This window comes from Convolutriloba macropyga, chromosome 6 (genome assembly GCF_964194025.1).
Source record: "Convolutriloba macropyga chromosome 6, txConMacr16.3, whole genome shotgun sequence".
NCBI classification, from domain to species: Eukaryota; Metazoa; Xenacoelomorpha; order Acoela; family Convolutidae; genus Convolutriloba; species Convolutriloba macropyga.
In genome coordinates, this window is record NC_134473.1 from 37,196,279 (window position 1) to 37,215,061 (window position 18,783).

The window sequence follows — 18,783 nt, forward strand, 5'->3', positions numbered from 1 at the left end:
ACCGTAGCGACCACTGTCAGCTTTGCCGTTCGTTGTCCATGACCGCCGTTGGCCTGTTCTTTATTGCGTCCCAGCAGTGTGTGCGAATATTTGCACGGATGCAAATTATACTGATAAACCGCAGAGTTCGCAACGAAGTGGGGAAAAATACGGAGGGAGCTAACAAATATTATCAAAGCATTTATTGAGCGCTAAAAGTCGAAAGGCTTTCTCCAGATATCAAAAACGATATCTAGAAATTGCTTACTTTGCGGAAGCTTTTCAAGCTTCTCATTGTTCCTTCTCTATTTAGGGTATCGGTGAAAAACAACTTCTTGAAGCAAATCAATCACTTCCACGTCAACACAATTGTCAAATACGGCGTCGGCAAATGATGAACTAATGTGCGTCCCGAATACATTCTACGCTCCAGCGCACCAAACAGTCCCGCGCGTATACCTGAGTAATTAATTGCAAAGCTTAGAGAAAAAATTAATTCAAAAGAGCATCAACAAATTAATTTGTTTGACATAAAGCAGCTCATGATTGCCACTATTTCTTTGATTCTGCAAGTTTCTGCTTTCTTGTGTCAGCATCATCTGGTGACAGACCTTCCACAATCGGTGAAATGAGCTGCAGTAAAATTTTCGGATGCTGTTCATCAGTTCGATCAACAGAAACCTCAACTTCAATTTCGTCCAGCATTAGAAACTTGTGCCCATTAACAGACACTGAAGGTTCGTTTTCGTCAAAAACGACAGCAGAGCCCAGTTCTTTTGGGAAATACATTGGTGCTTCTAAACCATAATGCATTACGAGCACTATTAGGGCATTGCGTCTGACCATGAGGACATGTGCGTCTCTGATTTCTCTGCGAGATCGGAAGTAGAGTTCTGTGTGCAAAGCAACTGAGGCACGCGAAGCATATTGGGCCATCTGAAGCAGAAGGAATCAAATCAAGAGATGTTACACCAACATCGCCAAATTCTTATCAATACCACAATAGCAAAGTAATAGTAGTAGTGAAGTAGTAGTAGTAGTCGGGGTCCACCTCTTCTGAATCCGAAGTAAAATATTGTTCGCCCGCAATAATTTAATGCACATGAGACCTTAAGCTGTAAATTTTTCGTTTTTGGTTTGATCGCTCGACAAAAAATATTCTCTACAATTTTAACGCCTAGCACGCTGTTTTAAGATACAACAATGCTGAAAAACGTTTCGTTTCAATACAGCACACGTGCGAGGATAGTAGACCTGATAACCGATGTTATCAGTCTAATTGAGTATATGAATACAATTTAGTAAATTAATATATTGAAGCACTGCAAAAGCCCATCTTTATGTTTCCTTAAAGTGAACTTACCCTTAATCACGTTGATCATTATTTTGCATCAGAAAAAGGCGCATTACAAAACACTTCATTATGAAGAACACTCAACGTCTGTGCTTAATAGGTTGAGATCCTACTAACCCGATGTCTGTAGTTGATAGTGTTGCAAATGTTCTGAATGTGTTTAGGGTCAAGCATGGATGGGAAGGAGACATCTGCTCCAATCACGAATGCCAACAGTCGATGCACCATTATGTCCGCGTATCTTCTAATAGGGCTGGTGAAATGTGTATAGATGGGAGTGGCCAGACCATAATGCACGAAGTCTGGCTCTGGTACAAACGAACTGGCAAAGTACACTGCCTAGAATATATATAAAGTAAACTGTCGAGCAGAAGCTGTAGGAAAAATAACAGGATCTGTTTCCTTTAACCATGAGCTAAATAAATGTGAACAAACATCGTTCAGTTCTCACGCTAATATTTATTCACATAGCGTAGTAAGAGGTGCAACTAACCGATTAGTCGTTAATACATCGTTATAGAGGTATGACCACAACTGCAGGTGCCCATGGTCAGGGCGGAAAATACACTTCAGAAAATTAGCTCAAGCAACGGGAGCATGAAAGGCAATTTTGAAGAGTGTCACTGCGGCAATTTAGGACTAATTTTTTACACATTTCCAATAGAATTGGAGGTTTCTAGGTAGACACTTAAACGCTGACCTGCATCATGCATCTGGTGGCAATGATTCGGAGGAGGATGTCCAGTTTGCCCAGATTGCGAGAGGAGATCTCTGTGAAGGAGTCCGCTAGCTCTTTTGCTGAGTTGGCTTTGATATCCAGACCCTAAGCATAAACTCACATAGTTCATAAAAGTTAAAAACGCCAGTCGTGACAATATGAGTTACAAAACAGCCAGAACATTTCACAGAAAACAACTATAGAAATTAAGTTATTTTTAAGTAATTCCTTGCTATCATATATCATTGCTGAGCACTTACCCAGAGCATTCTTTGAGGATAAGAATACAGGCTGGATTCCAAAGTTTACAAACTTTGATTTCCTTGGACAAACTAAATGACGAAAGGGATTCAGTTACCTTCATTTTAGCAGCTTTGATCAAGTTGCCGAAATTACTGGGCGGAGGGGCTGGGTGTCTTCTAAGACAGGCACATTCATTGAAGTTATCATACGTAATCCTCGCAGTCGTAATATTGGCCAGCAACATAAACTCCTCAACCAACGAGTTTGTTTCCATCAGTTCCTTTCGCTTAACTTCAATCGGGTCGTGGGTCTCACTATCCACATGGAATCTGATCTCGGGAGATGCCAGTAACAGCGCACCTTGTTCTAAACGCCTCGCTTTCAGCTTTTTGGCCATGCTGTTCAACATCCTCAAACCCTGAGCCAGATCTGACTGTTGTTTGTCGTCATCAATCATGAGCTGAGCTTCGCCATACGTAAAAGCACGTCTGCTTTTTATTATAGACTTCGTGCACTTCGTATGCTTAATATTGGCATCTGCGTCCAGGTGCCAAATTACCGAGAAAGCGAATCTTTCGACGCCTTCTCGAAGTGAGCACAGGTTGGATGACAGAAGAGTCGGAACCATGTCTATTCTGCGGTCACTAAGGTACACAGAAGTGCATCGATTCTTGGCCTCTTCGTCAATAGCGGTACCAGGTCTGAAAAAAAAACTCAGTTTTACAAGAACATAGTCTTATCAAGTTGTGCAATTTAATACAAATGAATCAAGAGAAAATTCATTTGTTAGCTGGTAGCGAACAAAACTCTCCGTCATAATTATAATTGGCATTTAGCTCTGATGCATTCCTATTATTCTATTTGACTAAATAACAATTTGAGAAGAGTTTTATAGACGGATTTATTTTTGCCACCAAATAACACTACAACAATTTTTTCAAATAAAATTTTACCTAATGAAATGTGACACATCAGCAATGTGAACTCCGACTTCGTACAATCCGTCTCCAATTGGTCGACAATGAAGTGCATCATCAATATCAGTACAACCAGGCGGATCAACACTACAGATGTCGTATCCTGTCAAATCTAATCTGCTCTCTCTTTCCTCGGCGGATATTATCCACGGAAGCTCTGGCAAACAGGACAGAACATTGTCTGAGAACGGTTGGTGAGGCACATCATGTTCTAGCAACAGAACCTCGTTTTCGGTAGCTTTCACACCAATTTTACCCAAATTTCTCGTATAATGACCGAACGGATACTTGGAGTCTTTGGGCCAGGCATCAATTACTACAATAATCCTGTTGCCTAGCAACGCTTGGTATTGTCTAGTTTCTATGCGCACTTTTGGAAACCTCGAATCTGCGGGTTTGAAAAGATGAGAAACTCCAGTTTTGACAACTGACTGTTCCAAAGCACCGCAAAGAGGTCGCCAGGTACGTTTAATGATACCGACAACTTTTGCACAAGGCGCCACGTCCCCTTTAGGTTGCTGGGACTTCTTTTTCTTCTTACTTTTTGGTCCTTTAAAGCTATCGTCGTCGTCATCAATTAACCTTTTCTTTTCAGTTTTTGATTGGTCCGATTTCTCTTCATCATCGTCATCAATCGTAGTTTCATAGAAACTCTTCCATTCGCTTTCAGGTAACATTTCAATGGCCACGACGTCATCTTGACACGCTCGATTAACATGCAATTTTCCGTGAATGAACACCTGTTTATCTTCAAGGAATACGTGACCCTCGAATGGGTTGTACCTCGATGCTTGGAAACTTCCCTGGAACAAGCGACCACTTTTAACACCACTCTTTAGTTTTGACAAGGGTTGATGATCGTCGTATATTGGAGCCGAACCTGAGAGCAAATTTGAATTCTCGAAGCTCAGTTTATCAACTAAGTCAGGATGCCAATCATCGACAAACTCTTTCAAAGACTTCACAGCTATTTTCTCTTTTTCCGCTTTCTCTCTATTTGCGACATCATTTGTTATCAAAGTTGTTTTCACGTCTGGCAGATGCGACTGATAATATTTCGTAGCTGACCGAATAAGTCTGTCTTTGAAATCATTCGGACTTTCTTTCTCTATTTGAAGCGAATAAGTTTTCTTGCAGAATTCGTTCATAAACAGGAAAAACTTACGCTTCTGAGATACCAAATCTTTGAGTCGCTTAAAAATTGGGAGTGATCTGTGTCGTACTTCGCTTAATACAGTTTGCAGAATGATTGCATTGCTAACCGCTGGATCTTCAATCAAGTCAATATTCTAAACTCAAAAAATCACCATAAAATATTGCAAATGACAGAAAACAACCATAAATGATTAATTGACGATACACGCATGCAAAATAGCTGCTTAAATCTTGGCAGTAAGAAACTATCCAAAAATAAGATTCCCATAAGGAGAATAACATTTAAAGAAGAACTGATATGCGCAACATTCTAAATTTTAGAAAAATAATATAGTCTTTAAAAATTTTTGTTTAAGATGTTCAATGACAATTTAATCATAGAGCAAGTTTGTATTATCGGAAGATTGTATTGTCCCATCTTAAACAACATTTAAAAACTATACAATCGGCTGGAATCGGACGAATTCGTTTCTTTCAAGAAATCTAATAACTGTGATAAACTTATTAAACAGTTTCATAGAATCAAAGAGTTCTGATGATTGTTCGAAAGATGATTTGAATGACAACACTGAAGTTCCACTTCTACTTCTAATATAGCCAGCAGTCAGAACGAAAAAGAAATGTTTTGAATTGAGCCACATCAACAAAGTCGAGATGACAACTCCAAAAAATACTGAGCTGCCGATACAAAGGACTATCCCAATTATTATTTCATCTGTGATAAACTCGCTCAAATTGAATGTACCAGCCGTCATCAGATAAGCTGTAGAATCTTTGAAAGACGATATTTTGGATACATTGAAAAACGATTTGTCAAGTCAAAGAGAACTAACTATACACCCTCAAACCAGTCAAGGACAGCAGACATTTTTATCACACACCCACTTCTAGCTAGAGAGAAAACTATACCCATTATTGTTTGCTTTGTAGAAGAGTTCCAGACACTGACATCTTGGAGAAACAACAATCGGTCCCAATTAAATGAACAAAATGTTAAAATATTCCACAAACATACCCGGCAGATTGCCGGAAAATAGCCGCCGTTGATTCCAATAAGCATGATTGGGATTGAAAGAATAGAAGATATCGAAAAAAAAAAGATTTTTGTACAAAAACATTTTTTAAGTCCGATTTATTTTTATGGCATTTCGTCGTTATGCTTCTGTTTCGAAACATACTTCTGTTTCTTAGAGAGAGGCTACAGGGGCTACTATCAATACCAATAAGCATAAGAGATGGTAACTAAGACTTATAGTAACGACGTTCAAACAGCGGGCATCTAAAATTGGGCTTTATGGGTTTATCCCGTTGCTATTTCTGACTTCAATTTTTTATTCTGACTCTGTTCATTTTGAATTGCTTTGCTGAGCAACTGATGTTCAAATTCACTTTTAGCAGAATGAGAGAAGAGAGAAACTAGCCTAGAGAAGTCAAAAAGATTTCACGCAAAATGCTGAAAAAGCGGCAAAATGGTAAAGCGAAAAATAGTTCGGCGAAGTAAAAAAAAACATAGCCGGAAGAATTCCGGAAACGACTCGAAGTGGAAATCCACTGAAATGTCATCCAACTACTCATCCGTCAAAACGTGCCTCCAATAATTTATGATTGTCTTAGAAAAAAAACCATAAAACAAAAAGTAAATAAATCAAATCTATTAAAATATAAAAAATCTGATCAAATTCTGTCATAAAAAGAGACCCCGAAATAAGTATCTCTGCCACAATTACTTCATCAACACAACTAGTACCTAGTAAAACCACTCTTAAGATTTTTTAAAAAAATACTTGAAGCCAAATCATGAAAAAATGAGCTCTTAAACAACTTTGACTAAAAAACTGGAAAAAGTTAATATTTTTTATTATTACAAAAGCACAAAAATCAAAACAAAAATTCTTTTCAGTCAATAGGGTGTCCAGATGCCCGCAAAACAATAGGCAACTCATAATAGGTAAAGAAACTTGTCTAAAGAACAGAAAAAAACCGAAAAACTGCAAAAAAAAATAAGAAAAATAGTTCCAATTTTCGCCATTTTTTGTCATATTTATCAGAATTCCGGTAACGACTCGAAGTGAAAATTCATTTAAACGCCATCTATCTACTCATCAAACAAAACGTGCCTTCACTAATTTATGATTATCTTGTAACAAAGTCATGAAACCAAAAAGTAAAAACAATAAAATCAAATCTGTTAAAATATGATAAAAAACCTGATGAAATTTTGTTATAAATTGAGATCCCGAAAAAATCATCTCCGCCAAAATAACTTCATCAAAACAACTAGTACTTACAAAAACCACTTATGTGAATTTTGAAAAAAATACTTTAGGCTAAAATTATGAAAAAACTAGCTCTTAAAAACAACTTTCACTGAAAAACTGGAAAAGTTACTAAATTTTTTAATATTTCAAAAACATACAAATCCAAAGAAAAATTACTTTCAACCAAAAGGGTATCCAAATGCTCGCAAAACAATAGGCAAGTCATAACAGGTAAAGAAACTTAGCTAAAAACAGAAAACAAACGAAAAACTGCAAAAAAAATTAAGGAAAAATAGTTCCAATTTTCGCCATTTTTTGTTATATTTCTCAACAAACAAAATGATTCTTACCCAGAAAACTGTAACCAATGGTTATCATAAAATTGCTCAAGTATAAGGGGTTTCTTCAATACCCATTTGAGCCAGTAAAACAAAATAATCAACAAAAAAACGCAAAAATTAGCCCGAAAATCAGCAAAATACATTAAAAACCTCCGAATTATCATAAAATTCATATGAATTTCCGGAAATTTTCAAACCACTACCGAAACCAGCCTAAAATTAAAACAAAATCATAACCAAACCTCTTAACCAAAATAAAGGAAAAAAAACTACTTTAAAATGCCGCACGTGAACAAAAAAAAATTCGCTCGCTTAGAGAAAATTTTTTCACACATCAATTTCTCGCTCCTCTCAAAAACAGCGGTATGAACAAGAACACTCTGTTTTCGCTCCGCTCTTCACTTTTGTTCAGCGCCAAAATCACTCCAAATTTTTTCACGCGTTTCATTTCCCGCTTCAAAAATCACTCCAATAAAATTGATTAAAAAAAGGACTTCTCCAATACTCCTCTTCGAGTCGTAAAAATAGGAGCGCTATAATAGCCGGCTGAGAAGATGATGGCGGCTATTAATAATAGCAGAGTTTGACTAAACACCGTCAGACAACCACAATTTTTGCCGATGCACTTTTCTTGATTAACCTTTTCTTATTAGATAATTCCAAATACTTAATAATTAAGAAACATGATCAACTTAGCTTAATGTCCCAATTCTGCGTTCAATTGGTCCCACAAAACAATTACGAGCACCTTAAACAATCTGGTCCCGCTAAAATTATATAAAAAACTTTGATACCCAAATGGTTGATTAATAAAAATTGAAAACATAGCTACCACATTGCCAAAAAATAGCCACAATAGCTTTGTAGATCTGCAGTCTCCAAAAGATCGTAAAAGAAACAGACGAAAATTTTTTTTTGAATTATATGCTGCTATATTACATTTCGATCAAGAATCTCTTCTTTTATTGCCGATTCCATCAGCTGGTCTTAAATAACCTTAGAATAACACACACTCACTCGATCTTGTCTCCTAGAATTAAAGTGAAAAGTAAATTTGAGAGTGAGGAAGTCACTTTTGAGAATGTGGTAAGTAACATGTGACTAAAAACTTAATCATGCGGATGAACAACAAATCGCTCATTAAGAGTGAAAAATGAGGTCACGCAGGCAATTCAGTAATTGCATGAACGGATGAACAAAAAAGATTTGAAGTAATTGTGACGTCACGGTCGTAACACAGCTCTTGACGACGAAACAAAAAACATAGCTGGCAGATTGCCAGAAAATAGCCGCAATAGATTCGTAGATCGACAGTCTAAAAAACAGTAAAAAAGACAGACAAAAAAAATTTCGTCTTTTCATTGAAGGCTGATCTGTTATACTTTGATTAAAAATCTGTATATGCTATTGCTGCCTCTATTAGCTGATCTCAAATAACCTTCATTTAGAGTGACACACACCCATTTGACCTTATCTCTTTCAATTAAAGTAAATAAAAGTCAATTTCAAATTGAGGAAGTCATTTTTGAGAGTGAGGTAAGTCAAGTGTGACCAAAAATTTAATCACGCGCATGAACAAAAAACTCGCTCCACTAAGAGCGAAAAATGGCGTCACACATGCAATTCAGTTGAAATTGCATGAACGAATGAACAAAAAGTGGCTGTGACGTCATATGGTCGTAACAAAAATCATGACGACGAAATAAAAAAAAACCAAGAGAAGGCCAATAATAGCCCCAGCTATCGCTGTGCGGCTATTAAAAAACATAGCAGAAAAAGTCCTGACACAATTCTAAGAATTTTCATTGGTTAAAAACAAACTTGCCCCAGAATGGAATATGAATGATTTTAACCCATTAAAAAAATTGAAAGGTCAAAATGCCACATGTGAACAAAAACAACTACCGAGAAGCGAAATTTTCTCGATGCACCTTTTTCACTCCACTGTAAAATTTGAGAAAGAATGTTACAACGCGAAACCACTCACTTTTTCACTCTCCTTCCTGTTTCGGCGTGACTGAAATCATCACTTCAATTTAACTTCAAAAATCATCACGAAGGAGAATGAACAGACCTCACAAAAAGAGAGCTCCCCAATTCAATTATTTTAATGGCAGAAAACTAATTGTCAGAAACTAAGTCATAAAATACTTTCTGAAAATTCTAATGTCAGAAAAAGCGACAATAAAACGACAAAAGAAAGCAAGAGTCACAAACCAGCCTGATTATTTCGAAAACAAACGGTATGGAGCTAATAAGTTGATCAAAAACACGCCACACTTGAAGGCCTTGATAAACTGTTACTTTAGAGACAAAGTAATAAGACGATACAAAAACCGACAAAAAAACATGCAAACAACAGAAACATGTAAACAAAAAACCACTAGCGAGAAGCAAATTTTTGCTGAAACACCTTTTCTCACTCCACACTAAATTTTGGGCAAAAAATGTAAAGCCGCAAAACCATTCGCTTTTTGCTCCACTTCTTGTTTCGGCATGAACAAAATCATCACTTCAATTTGACTTCAAAAAATGAAAATATGAGAACAGATCTTACAAAAAAGCGGCGCCCCAATTCAAATTCTTTTAATGGTAAAAGACTAATTCTAAAAAAACTAAGAAATCAAAATAAAATCTAGCAGTTCAAATGGCAGAAAAAATGACAGTGAAACGACAAACGAAGGCAAGATTCACAAGCTAGCATGATTTTTTTCGAAAACGAACGGTACGGAGCTAATAAGTCGATCAAAACTACGCCACTCTAGAAGGCCATGAAGAACTGTTATTTTTGAGACAAAGCCATAAGACCATAAGATAAACAACAAAAAAAAACAAAGAATCAAGTTTCATTTTCTGTTTAAAATGTCAAAATCACTAGTAGTCTTTGGAAAAAAATAGTATAAAAATCACAGAAACCCAGAGCTAGGATTTGAAACATCTATTTTAATTACATTAAACTTCATTGGCAATCATGAGACTTGTCATAAGATATAAGTAAAAAAAGTGGCCAATTAAAACTCGCAAAATTCGACAAACTTTTTGAAAAAATTATTTTTATATTTTCAAAGTCATAGAAAGCAAAAACTTTGAGCAAAACTACTTAAACCGATTAACATATTCCCAATTAGCAAACTTTGAGACCTGTACCTAATGAGATAATCTCATAAAACAGAAAGTACAACAAACATAGCAGAACCAAGAAGTACAACAAATGTAGCAAAACTGAAAACTTCACTAAAAATGTTAAAAAAGAAGTGTCAAAATCAAGAAAGACAGTAGCTGTAACTAAAACCATTAGCGATGTTCATTTATGTCTCATTAGCAGTCAATCAGACTTGTAATCAATGACACTAAAGACAACAGAATTAATAAAAAAAAACGAAAAAAAAAACAAATTTTGACTTATATTTTCTTACAAAAGTGATAACAGAATTCAAGCTATTGGAAAAAGGCGCAATTAGAATAAATATTTATTAGATTAAAATTGCTTAAGAGAAACCACCGAAAACATAAGCCAAATTGACGCGTCAAACAATTTCCCTCTCTAAAACAGTAAAATTGTTCAAACACCGATGGCTCACTCCTTTGAGGTGATTTGAAAAATAATAACGCCTCAAACCTAATCAATTTTCGCTCCCTTTACTTCATCAGCTTGTCTAAAACCACTCTTATTTGACCTCTCACTGTCAAGCAGAAACAAAAAACGTGTGAACAGGTCTTAAAAATAAGACAGCACACAAATACAATCCAAGCACTTTGGAATGTAAAAAAAACCAACCAGACCACTTTGCAGATATTAAAAACTCATGGCTTTTGGCGTTGAGTTTTTTATCAGTGATACATTCACATCAAACAAAAATTGACAATCCTTTATTTCAAGAAAAAAAACTTACAACCTCTGAAGGACCAAAAGCAAAGAAAGATTTCCAAGAAGGACTCAAACCAGAAGAATCACATTCGTCTCAAAAAATATATAATGCTTCTTTCGTTTCTGCTATGGCTCAACAACAATTTCAGCTACTTCTGCGCTAGAAAAACTTGCAGAAAAGTGACAAGATATTACACTAATTCAATGTCTTCAATCTTCATTAGTTTATGACGATTTAAAATCAAAGTCAAAAGTTTTTAAAAATGCGTAAATCTAGAAGAAAAAGACAAGACACGAAACATAGCTGGGCCGACTGTCAGAAACTATCTCCGATAGCAACTCATACCTACAGTCTGAAAAAGACAACTCAAAAAAGATGGGAAAAATTTTTTTTGCCGAGATGCCGAATTTTGGTTTGAGAAAAAAATGTGAAACTATATGCCGTTCCGTTTAGCTGGCCTCAACTAATGTTCAATTAAAGTGTGATATACTCAGTTGACCTCATTTCCTTCAATTAAAATAATTAGTGAGGAAAGTCACTTTTGAGATTGAGGTAAGTCATGTGCGACCAAGAACTTGATTACACTTAATCATACAAAAAAATCCACAAAGAGTCACTGACACTTAATCCAGAATGCAGATGGAAAATTGAAGCTTCAAAAAATAAAAACCATTATCTCACAAAATTTGAATATCAAAGAATTTCTTCACAAGCATGCATCACTTTCATAAAATAAAATCGTCACGTAAACTTTTGACAACTATAAAACTGAATGACTGAAACAACTTAATATTCAAAACAACTTGCCAAATAGACAATAAAACAGAAATCCCATTTTGAGGGCTTCGTAACAAGTCAGACGCAAAAATGATTAAGCAAAAATTTTACATTAAAAAAACTACCAGGACCCAAACAATTACTAAATTTATTTGAGAGTATTTAAATATGACAATTTTTAACCGGAGCCGGCAGATTGCCGGAAAATAGCCGCGATAGACGCTTGTGACCTTCCATTAATTTAAACAACTTAAGAAACAAGATAGGCATATTGACAAAGTCCTTTAGTATACCACTAGATTTTTTGGGTGAGATGTCTACTGTCAATTTTATGACACAAGGTCTATAAGGAAAAAGCCCTAAAAGAGCTTTCTCAAAATTGATATTCAAAATCAAAAACTCAAGACTAATACTCAAGAATTAGGGCATAAAAGTGTGGCACCACTTAGATGCACACTATTGACCTTTAACTAGTAAATGTTCATAAAAATTAAAGTTCCATAAGTGAGTTCAGAAATCATTTTTTAGTGAGGTAAGTCACGCAGACCTAAAAAAAGCAGACCTAAAAGCAGAAATGACGTCACGTTCAGACGAAACAAAAATCTGTTCGACGAATTAAAAAACAAACCAGGACAAGTCCTGACGTACAATTTAAAAATTTTCATTGACTAAACAAAGAACTATACCTAGAACGGACTGTGAGTGATATCCCTTGTTCACTCAAAACTTCAATCCTCGATAACTCCTCGAAAAAACAAAAATAAAAAAAAAATCTTTTTAATTTTGAATTCTACGCTGGTCCAGCTTTTTAATGATACCACTCACATTTCTCTGCGATGAATATATCGATCGGCCAAAATTGACTGAATAAAAAAAAACATAGCAGGACAAGTCCTGACGGACAATTCAAAAAATTTTCATTGACTAAACAAAAAACTAGACCTAAATGAACTATGAATTGACTGGGAAAACCATTTAGAAAAAAAATCCGATCGAAAAAATAAAAAAAATACTAAATTCAAAGTGAAATTGCTGCATATGAACAAAAATCCACTAGCGAGAAAACGAATTTTTGTTCAAACACCGTTTTCTCACACTACTTTAAAATTAAAGCGAAAAAAATTCACGCCGCAAAACCACTCGCTTTTTCGCTCCACTTCCTGTTTCGGTGTGACCAAAATCGCTACTCCAATTTGACTTCAAAAATCATGAAAAAGTGTGAACAGATCTTAAAAAAAGACAGCGCCCCAATACAATTCAAATTCTTTGAATTGTAAAAAATGAGAGCGCCTAAAAAATAGCCGTCAAATACCAAAGAATACCAATACTCATACAGAAAAACAGGCATATTCCATTCTACCCTTCGTTTCAGATAGGTAGACCGAGAAAGTGGCTCGATTCAGTTTCATTATTATTTTGCTCACATTCGCCGCTTTAGGTACGATTCAGCCTCTTACCTTTAAGATAACGTTTGTGTCAAACACAACATATCCAGACAGACTACTATTGGAGGCGAGGTCATCGAGAGTTCTTGCGGAGTCATCACCAGGACACAGTGAACATGCCCTAGATCCACATGGAATGCTATCTCGTAAATAGAGTTCCCTCACCACCTTAACAATACCTCCTCTGCGCGTCTTCTTGTAGAAGGACAGATTGTGCACGTCAGCTGCTGACATTTCAAACTGCACACTATGCTACAACAACCATTCTAAAATGGATTCCCGCTTGTAGTAGGGGCAATGTTTAAACAAGCAAACAAATACCAAATGACCAGCTAAGGTCGGACGAATTATTACTCTGGTAGTTAGAGATGAGCGCCCATCAATCGGACAAACCACACAGCATTTCGTTTCAACTGGACAACAATTTCATGCATTCTCAATGTTAATTCTTGGTAAACATCGATATTTGTCCACAATGCATTCTCAAGCAACCAATAATGCTCAAACTAACAAGATAGAAACAAGGAAAAATAATGCGGACAATTGTGGACTGCTGTCCACGTCCATGCCTCTCACTCACTGAGCGAATTAATCAGGAAACAACAATCCAGTTTCCGCGACGACGCTCGCCCCACGGGCCGGCCCCTCAACTATTACTGAATTATCAGAGCATATTGAGATTTTTCATGCATTAGTATTATTTGAGAAGAAAAAGTGGAGTACTATGTCTATACATGAAAATGTAGACTCTATATTTGCCACGAAACCACTCTAGGGCCAATTTTTGTTCAACTTAACCTTTATACAAATGCTATGGCCTCAGGGGTCGATGCTGAATGAGAAATAATTCAGTAATGAAAAAATAAATTGATTTCAAATCTTGATAAATCATTGAATGAAATCAAATTAGAGAGATACGACAACTGGACACACTTTTGGAATGAAGATCAAATTATTGTTAACACTTCTAAAGGCGAAGTGAAAGCTACTTAAAATTGGTTTTCAATTTTTGATTTTATTCTTTTGACTATATTGCGTAATTCAAAGCCTGAAAAAATTTAAAATCCGTCCACTTGAAACAGTGACCGAGGTAAGTCACGAAACAAGCGTGAAAATCGAGACTTTTGTAAAACGAAAAACGTGATGAACAAAAAAGGTAAAGCAAATTTTAAAAAATGAGAGCGACTATAGCCATTGAGAGGCTGACGGCGGCTATTAAAAAATAGATGACATACGTAAATGCATTTCCATTCATGTTTTAAATTCCTTAGTGATTAGTCATCTTCACTACTGAGCTTCCGTAATTCATAAACTTATAAGAAAATCTTATTATAAAAACAGCTTAATTGAGAGTTAGGAGCAACATAATTTCGAAGTAAATTCGACACAATTCAAGAACTCAAAAGAAATCTTAATATACCTGACATTAGTGTTTCATCAAACCAAAATATTCTCTATGGAAACCAAAAATTGGTCGGCCAGTAATAACTTGGAACCTTCATGATTCCAGAACAAAAGGTCTTATTCTGTCAGGATAAGTTCCCTTCTCCCAAAATGCAGGACACATTTAGCCCATTAGCAGTCAAAGACTGGAATACGATACCATGGATAAATCAAAAAAACAAAAAGAATTTCGTGTCACATAAGTTTTTCTGCTCGATGTTTCCATCAAATCCTCGTTCGTAGTTGTTCATCTGGGCGTGACTAACATTTCAAGTAATTATAAATTTTGATAGCTGTTGGGTTGACGCTAAATGTATTAAATTTTGATTTTCCGAGTAAATTATTGCTTTTAATATATCTATCATTGACTAGAACAGTAAACATAACCGACTAACGTCGGGCGAATTGCTCTCAAACGACCAGCGAGCGGTGGATAATAAAATATAAATGTCGAAAAAATTGGAAAAAATTGCACGTTTTTTCAAAAAAAAGGCTAAAATTCGTGATGTTAAAATGTTGAAACCATTCCACTACCACTAGAAACTATGCAGTAACGTAACATAAAACCCTCGAGGAGGTTCCTAGGGCTGAAAAAACACAAAAAAAAATGACAAATTTTCAAAAAAAACTTGAAAAAATTTGTGAAAAGTAGTATAAAATTGCCACGGGAGGTGGGGGTGTACACCGGGGGTCTGATGGTGAGGGGGCGTGCAACAGTGGGGTGGGGGGCAACAGCGCCGTGGGAGGTTGGGGGCAATAGGGGGGTCAACAGTGGGGGTGTCGTCAACCTCTAAGAACCGCCTTTCACAACATAAGTATTAAGTCTCCAACAGTTTGAGCTGAAACAGAGCTGAAAGGCTCTAAGAGCACTTAATGCCCGCTGGGCACTACCTGTTTATCCCGTTTTTGAGGACGAAAAGTCAAAAGCGTCAGACGAAAAATCGGTCAAGCGAAAAATCGCATAAAAAAGGCCGACAGGACTAATATAATTGCTACAAACTTCGTTTGAGAGCAATTAAACAATGTAACTTCGGAGTAGTGAAGTAATTTATCTAATTTGGTCTAATTAAAAAAAGACATGCAAAAAAACTACGAAAGAGAAGAAATAGTTAATAGTCAGAACATAACCCACTTGGCCATAATCTCAATTGGCCAGGCAGAAGTTGATAGTACCCAGCTATAAGTTATCGAAAAAAAAATTGGGGCGAAGAAGCACGTGACCTTAAACTTCAAAAATTGCAAATTACAAGTTTTGCGTATCCAGTTTTTGCCGCAATCTACGATCCAAATGCCAAAAAAGCTCTGACCCCTTCGGTTTCATCAGTTTATCAGGACCCTTTTGACGAAAAACAATTCGGCCAGATCACTAAACGGCAGACAAAAAAGATCAACAATAATAATAATTGCTACAAACCTCGTCTGAGAGCAACTGATAACGGATGTCGAACAGGATAGAAAACGCAGGTATCTAGCTGTCTTACAGAACACAAGCATTGTTTGCTCTTGTTGCAGAATTATTGTTCGCTTTCTTGCACAATTCAAAAGCTTTGTTTCAAACTCCTACATAGCAAAAAATAAATAAAAATACAATTTTTAATACATTACTGAAATATGCACTTCTGTTCGCACATTTTTATTCTAGGGAACAATACAGCACCTGAAAGGTATTCATTCCACTAATTCAATTGAATCATACAAGTTTGGAAACGCTTACAAATAAACGACAAAATGTTTGCGAAAAATCACCGAAATTCTCCTATATCACTTCAATAGCAGATTGCCGGAAAATAGCACCCATCGACCACTGACCCACGTCCGGATTGAAACAGGTGGAGAAATAGACAGCCTATTTACAGCCTAGGTAACATAAACTGACAAATGTCGGAAGAGTTGCTCTTGAACGATAGGTGAGGCAATTTAATTCGGGCTGTAGCCTAGATCAATTTTTGTTTATGGGTGCAAAAAACCTTTCCTCCGACGGGATTCTAACCATTGACCTCCCGATCCACAAGCATACGCACTAACCACTGAGCTACGAATCACTTGCCTCTGCTATTCTGCAATCGATTTAATATTAGCAACACGCTTTACTTCGGAGCAATAGAGATCACTCAAAAATGAAGAACGAAAGCGTGAGAAAGTCACTTGAGAAGTCAAAGAATGTTCTAGAAGAAAAACGCAAAATTGCCAATCGAAAAATTTGCAACATAGCTGGCAGATTGCCAGAACATAGCCGCAATAGATTCGTAGATCGGCAGTCTAAAAAAACAGTAAAACATAGCTGGCAGATTGCCAGAAAATAGCCGCAATAGATTCGTAGACCGGCACTCTAAAAAAACAGTAAAAAAGACAGACCAAAAAAATTCGTCTTTTCATTGAAGGCTGATATGTTATATTTTGATTTAAAATCTGTATAAGTTATTACTGCCTCTATTAGCTGATCTCAAATAACCTTCATTTAGAGTGATACACACCCATTTGACCTTATCTCTTTGAATTAAAGTAAATAAGTCAATTTCAAAGTGAGGAAGTCATTTTTGAGAGTGAGGTAAGTCAAGCGTGACCAAAAATTTAATCACGCGCATGAACATAAAAACTCGCTCCACTAAGAGCGAAAAATGACGTCACACATGCAATTCAGTTGAAATTGCATGAACGAATGAACAAAAATTGGCTGTGACGTCATATGGTCGTAACAAAAATCACGACGACGAAATAAAAAAAAAACAAGAGAAGGCCAATAATAGCCTCAGCTATCGCTGTGCGGCTATTAAACAGACAGACCAAAAAAAATCGTCTTTTCATTGAAGGCTGATCTGTTATATTTTGATTAAAGTTATTGCTGCCTCTTTTAGCTGATCTCAAATAACCTTCATTTAGAGTGACACACACCCATTTGACCTAATCTCTGTGAATTAAAGTAAATAAAAGTCAATTTCAAATTGATGAAGTCATTTTTGAGAGTGAGGTAAGTCAAGTGTGACCAAAAATTTAATCACGCGCATGAACAAAAAAGTCGCTCCACTAAGAGCGAAAAATGACGTCACACATGCAATTCAGTTGAAATTGCATGAACAAATGAACAAAAAGTGGCTGTGACGTCATATGGTCGTAACAAAAATCATGACCATGAAATTAAAAACATACCCGGCAGATTGCCGGAAAATAGCCGCCGTTGATTCCAATAAGCATGATTGGGATTGAACGAATAGAATATATTGAAAAAAAAGAACGAATAGAATATATTGAAAAAAAAGTCCAATTTATTTTGATGGCATTTCGTAGTTGAACATACTTCTGTTTCTTAGAGAGAGGCTACAGGGGCTACTATCAACACCAATAAGCATTAGAGGTGGTAACTAAAACTTATAGGAACGACGTTCAAATAGCGGGCATCTAAAATTGGGCTTTATGGGTTTATCCCGTTTCTATTTCTGACTTCAATTTTTTATACCGACTCTGTTCATTTTGAATTGCTTTGCTTAGCAACTGATGTTCAAATTCACTTTTAGCAGAATGAGAGAAGAGAGAAACTAGCCTAGAGAAGTCAAAAAGATTTCACGCAAAATGTCGAAAAAGCGGCAAAATGGTAAAGCGAAAAAAAGTTTGACGAAGTAAAAAAAAAATACGAGCGCAATAATAGCCGGCTGAGAAGATGAGGGCGGCTATTAAAAACCAAAAGAAGGCCAATAATAGCCCCAGCTATCGCTGTGCGGCTATTAATAAAAAAGACACATACGTTTACAATAACTGCTATGAACTCCGTTCAAGAGCAATTAATAATAGCTAAAAGCTGAATTGTCCAACTTCGGTGAAAAAAAAACCTATTTCAATCGCATTATTGAATTCGATTTTGTACTAATGGTCTAGAAGTTCGCTATTCCTATTTTTGTTAATTCCAAAAATTAGAAACCGGGAAAAGAACAAATTTTCAGTTAGGGCAAAAATTATCAAAGCATAGTGTGTACAGCGGTGACAATCTAGCGCCAAGGGATGTCAAAATTGAAAATATTCGAATTCCTAAAAAATGGACCTCGGAATTAAAAGAAATTTCATTTAAAAATTATGAAGAAGCCATATAATAAAAACCACCGAGTCCTATTTAAAAATTATAATTCTCATGGATCAGAAACCACAGTAAAAAAACGAAAAGACACTAAAGTCGAATCGTTTCAAAAATAATTAACAGCAGGAACTAAACACAACCGACTAACGTCGGGCGAA

At 36.1% G+C, this 18,783-nt stretch overlaps 1 protein-coding gene across 1 annotated transcript; it reads right to left on the minus strand.

Annotated features, from left to right (window-relative positions):
• Positions 1-459: 459 nt before the first annotated feature.
• On the minus strand, positions 460-13,548 carry LOC142341658 (exosome complex exonuclease RRP44-like). Its single transcript, XM_075392779.1, has 6 exons — positions 13,129-13,548; positions 3,248-4,560; positions 2,410-2,995; positions 2,034-2,156; positions 1,451-1,672; positions 460-915 (listed from the first exon to the last, which is right to left on the minus strand). Exons 1-6 carry the CDS (start codon positions 13,348-13,350, stop codon positions 532-534), a joined length of 2,850 nt encoding a protein of 949 aa, XP_075248894.1. The 5' UTR covers positions 13,351-13,548; the 3' UTR covers positions 460-531.
• Positions 13,549-18,783: the final 5,235 nt, after the last annotated feature.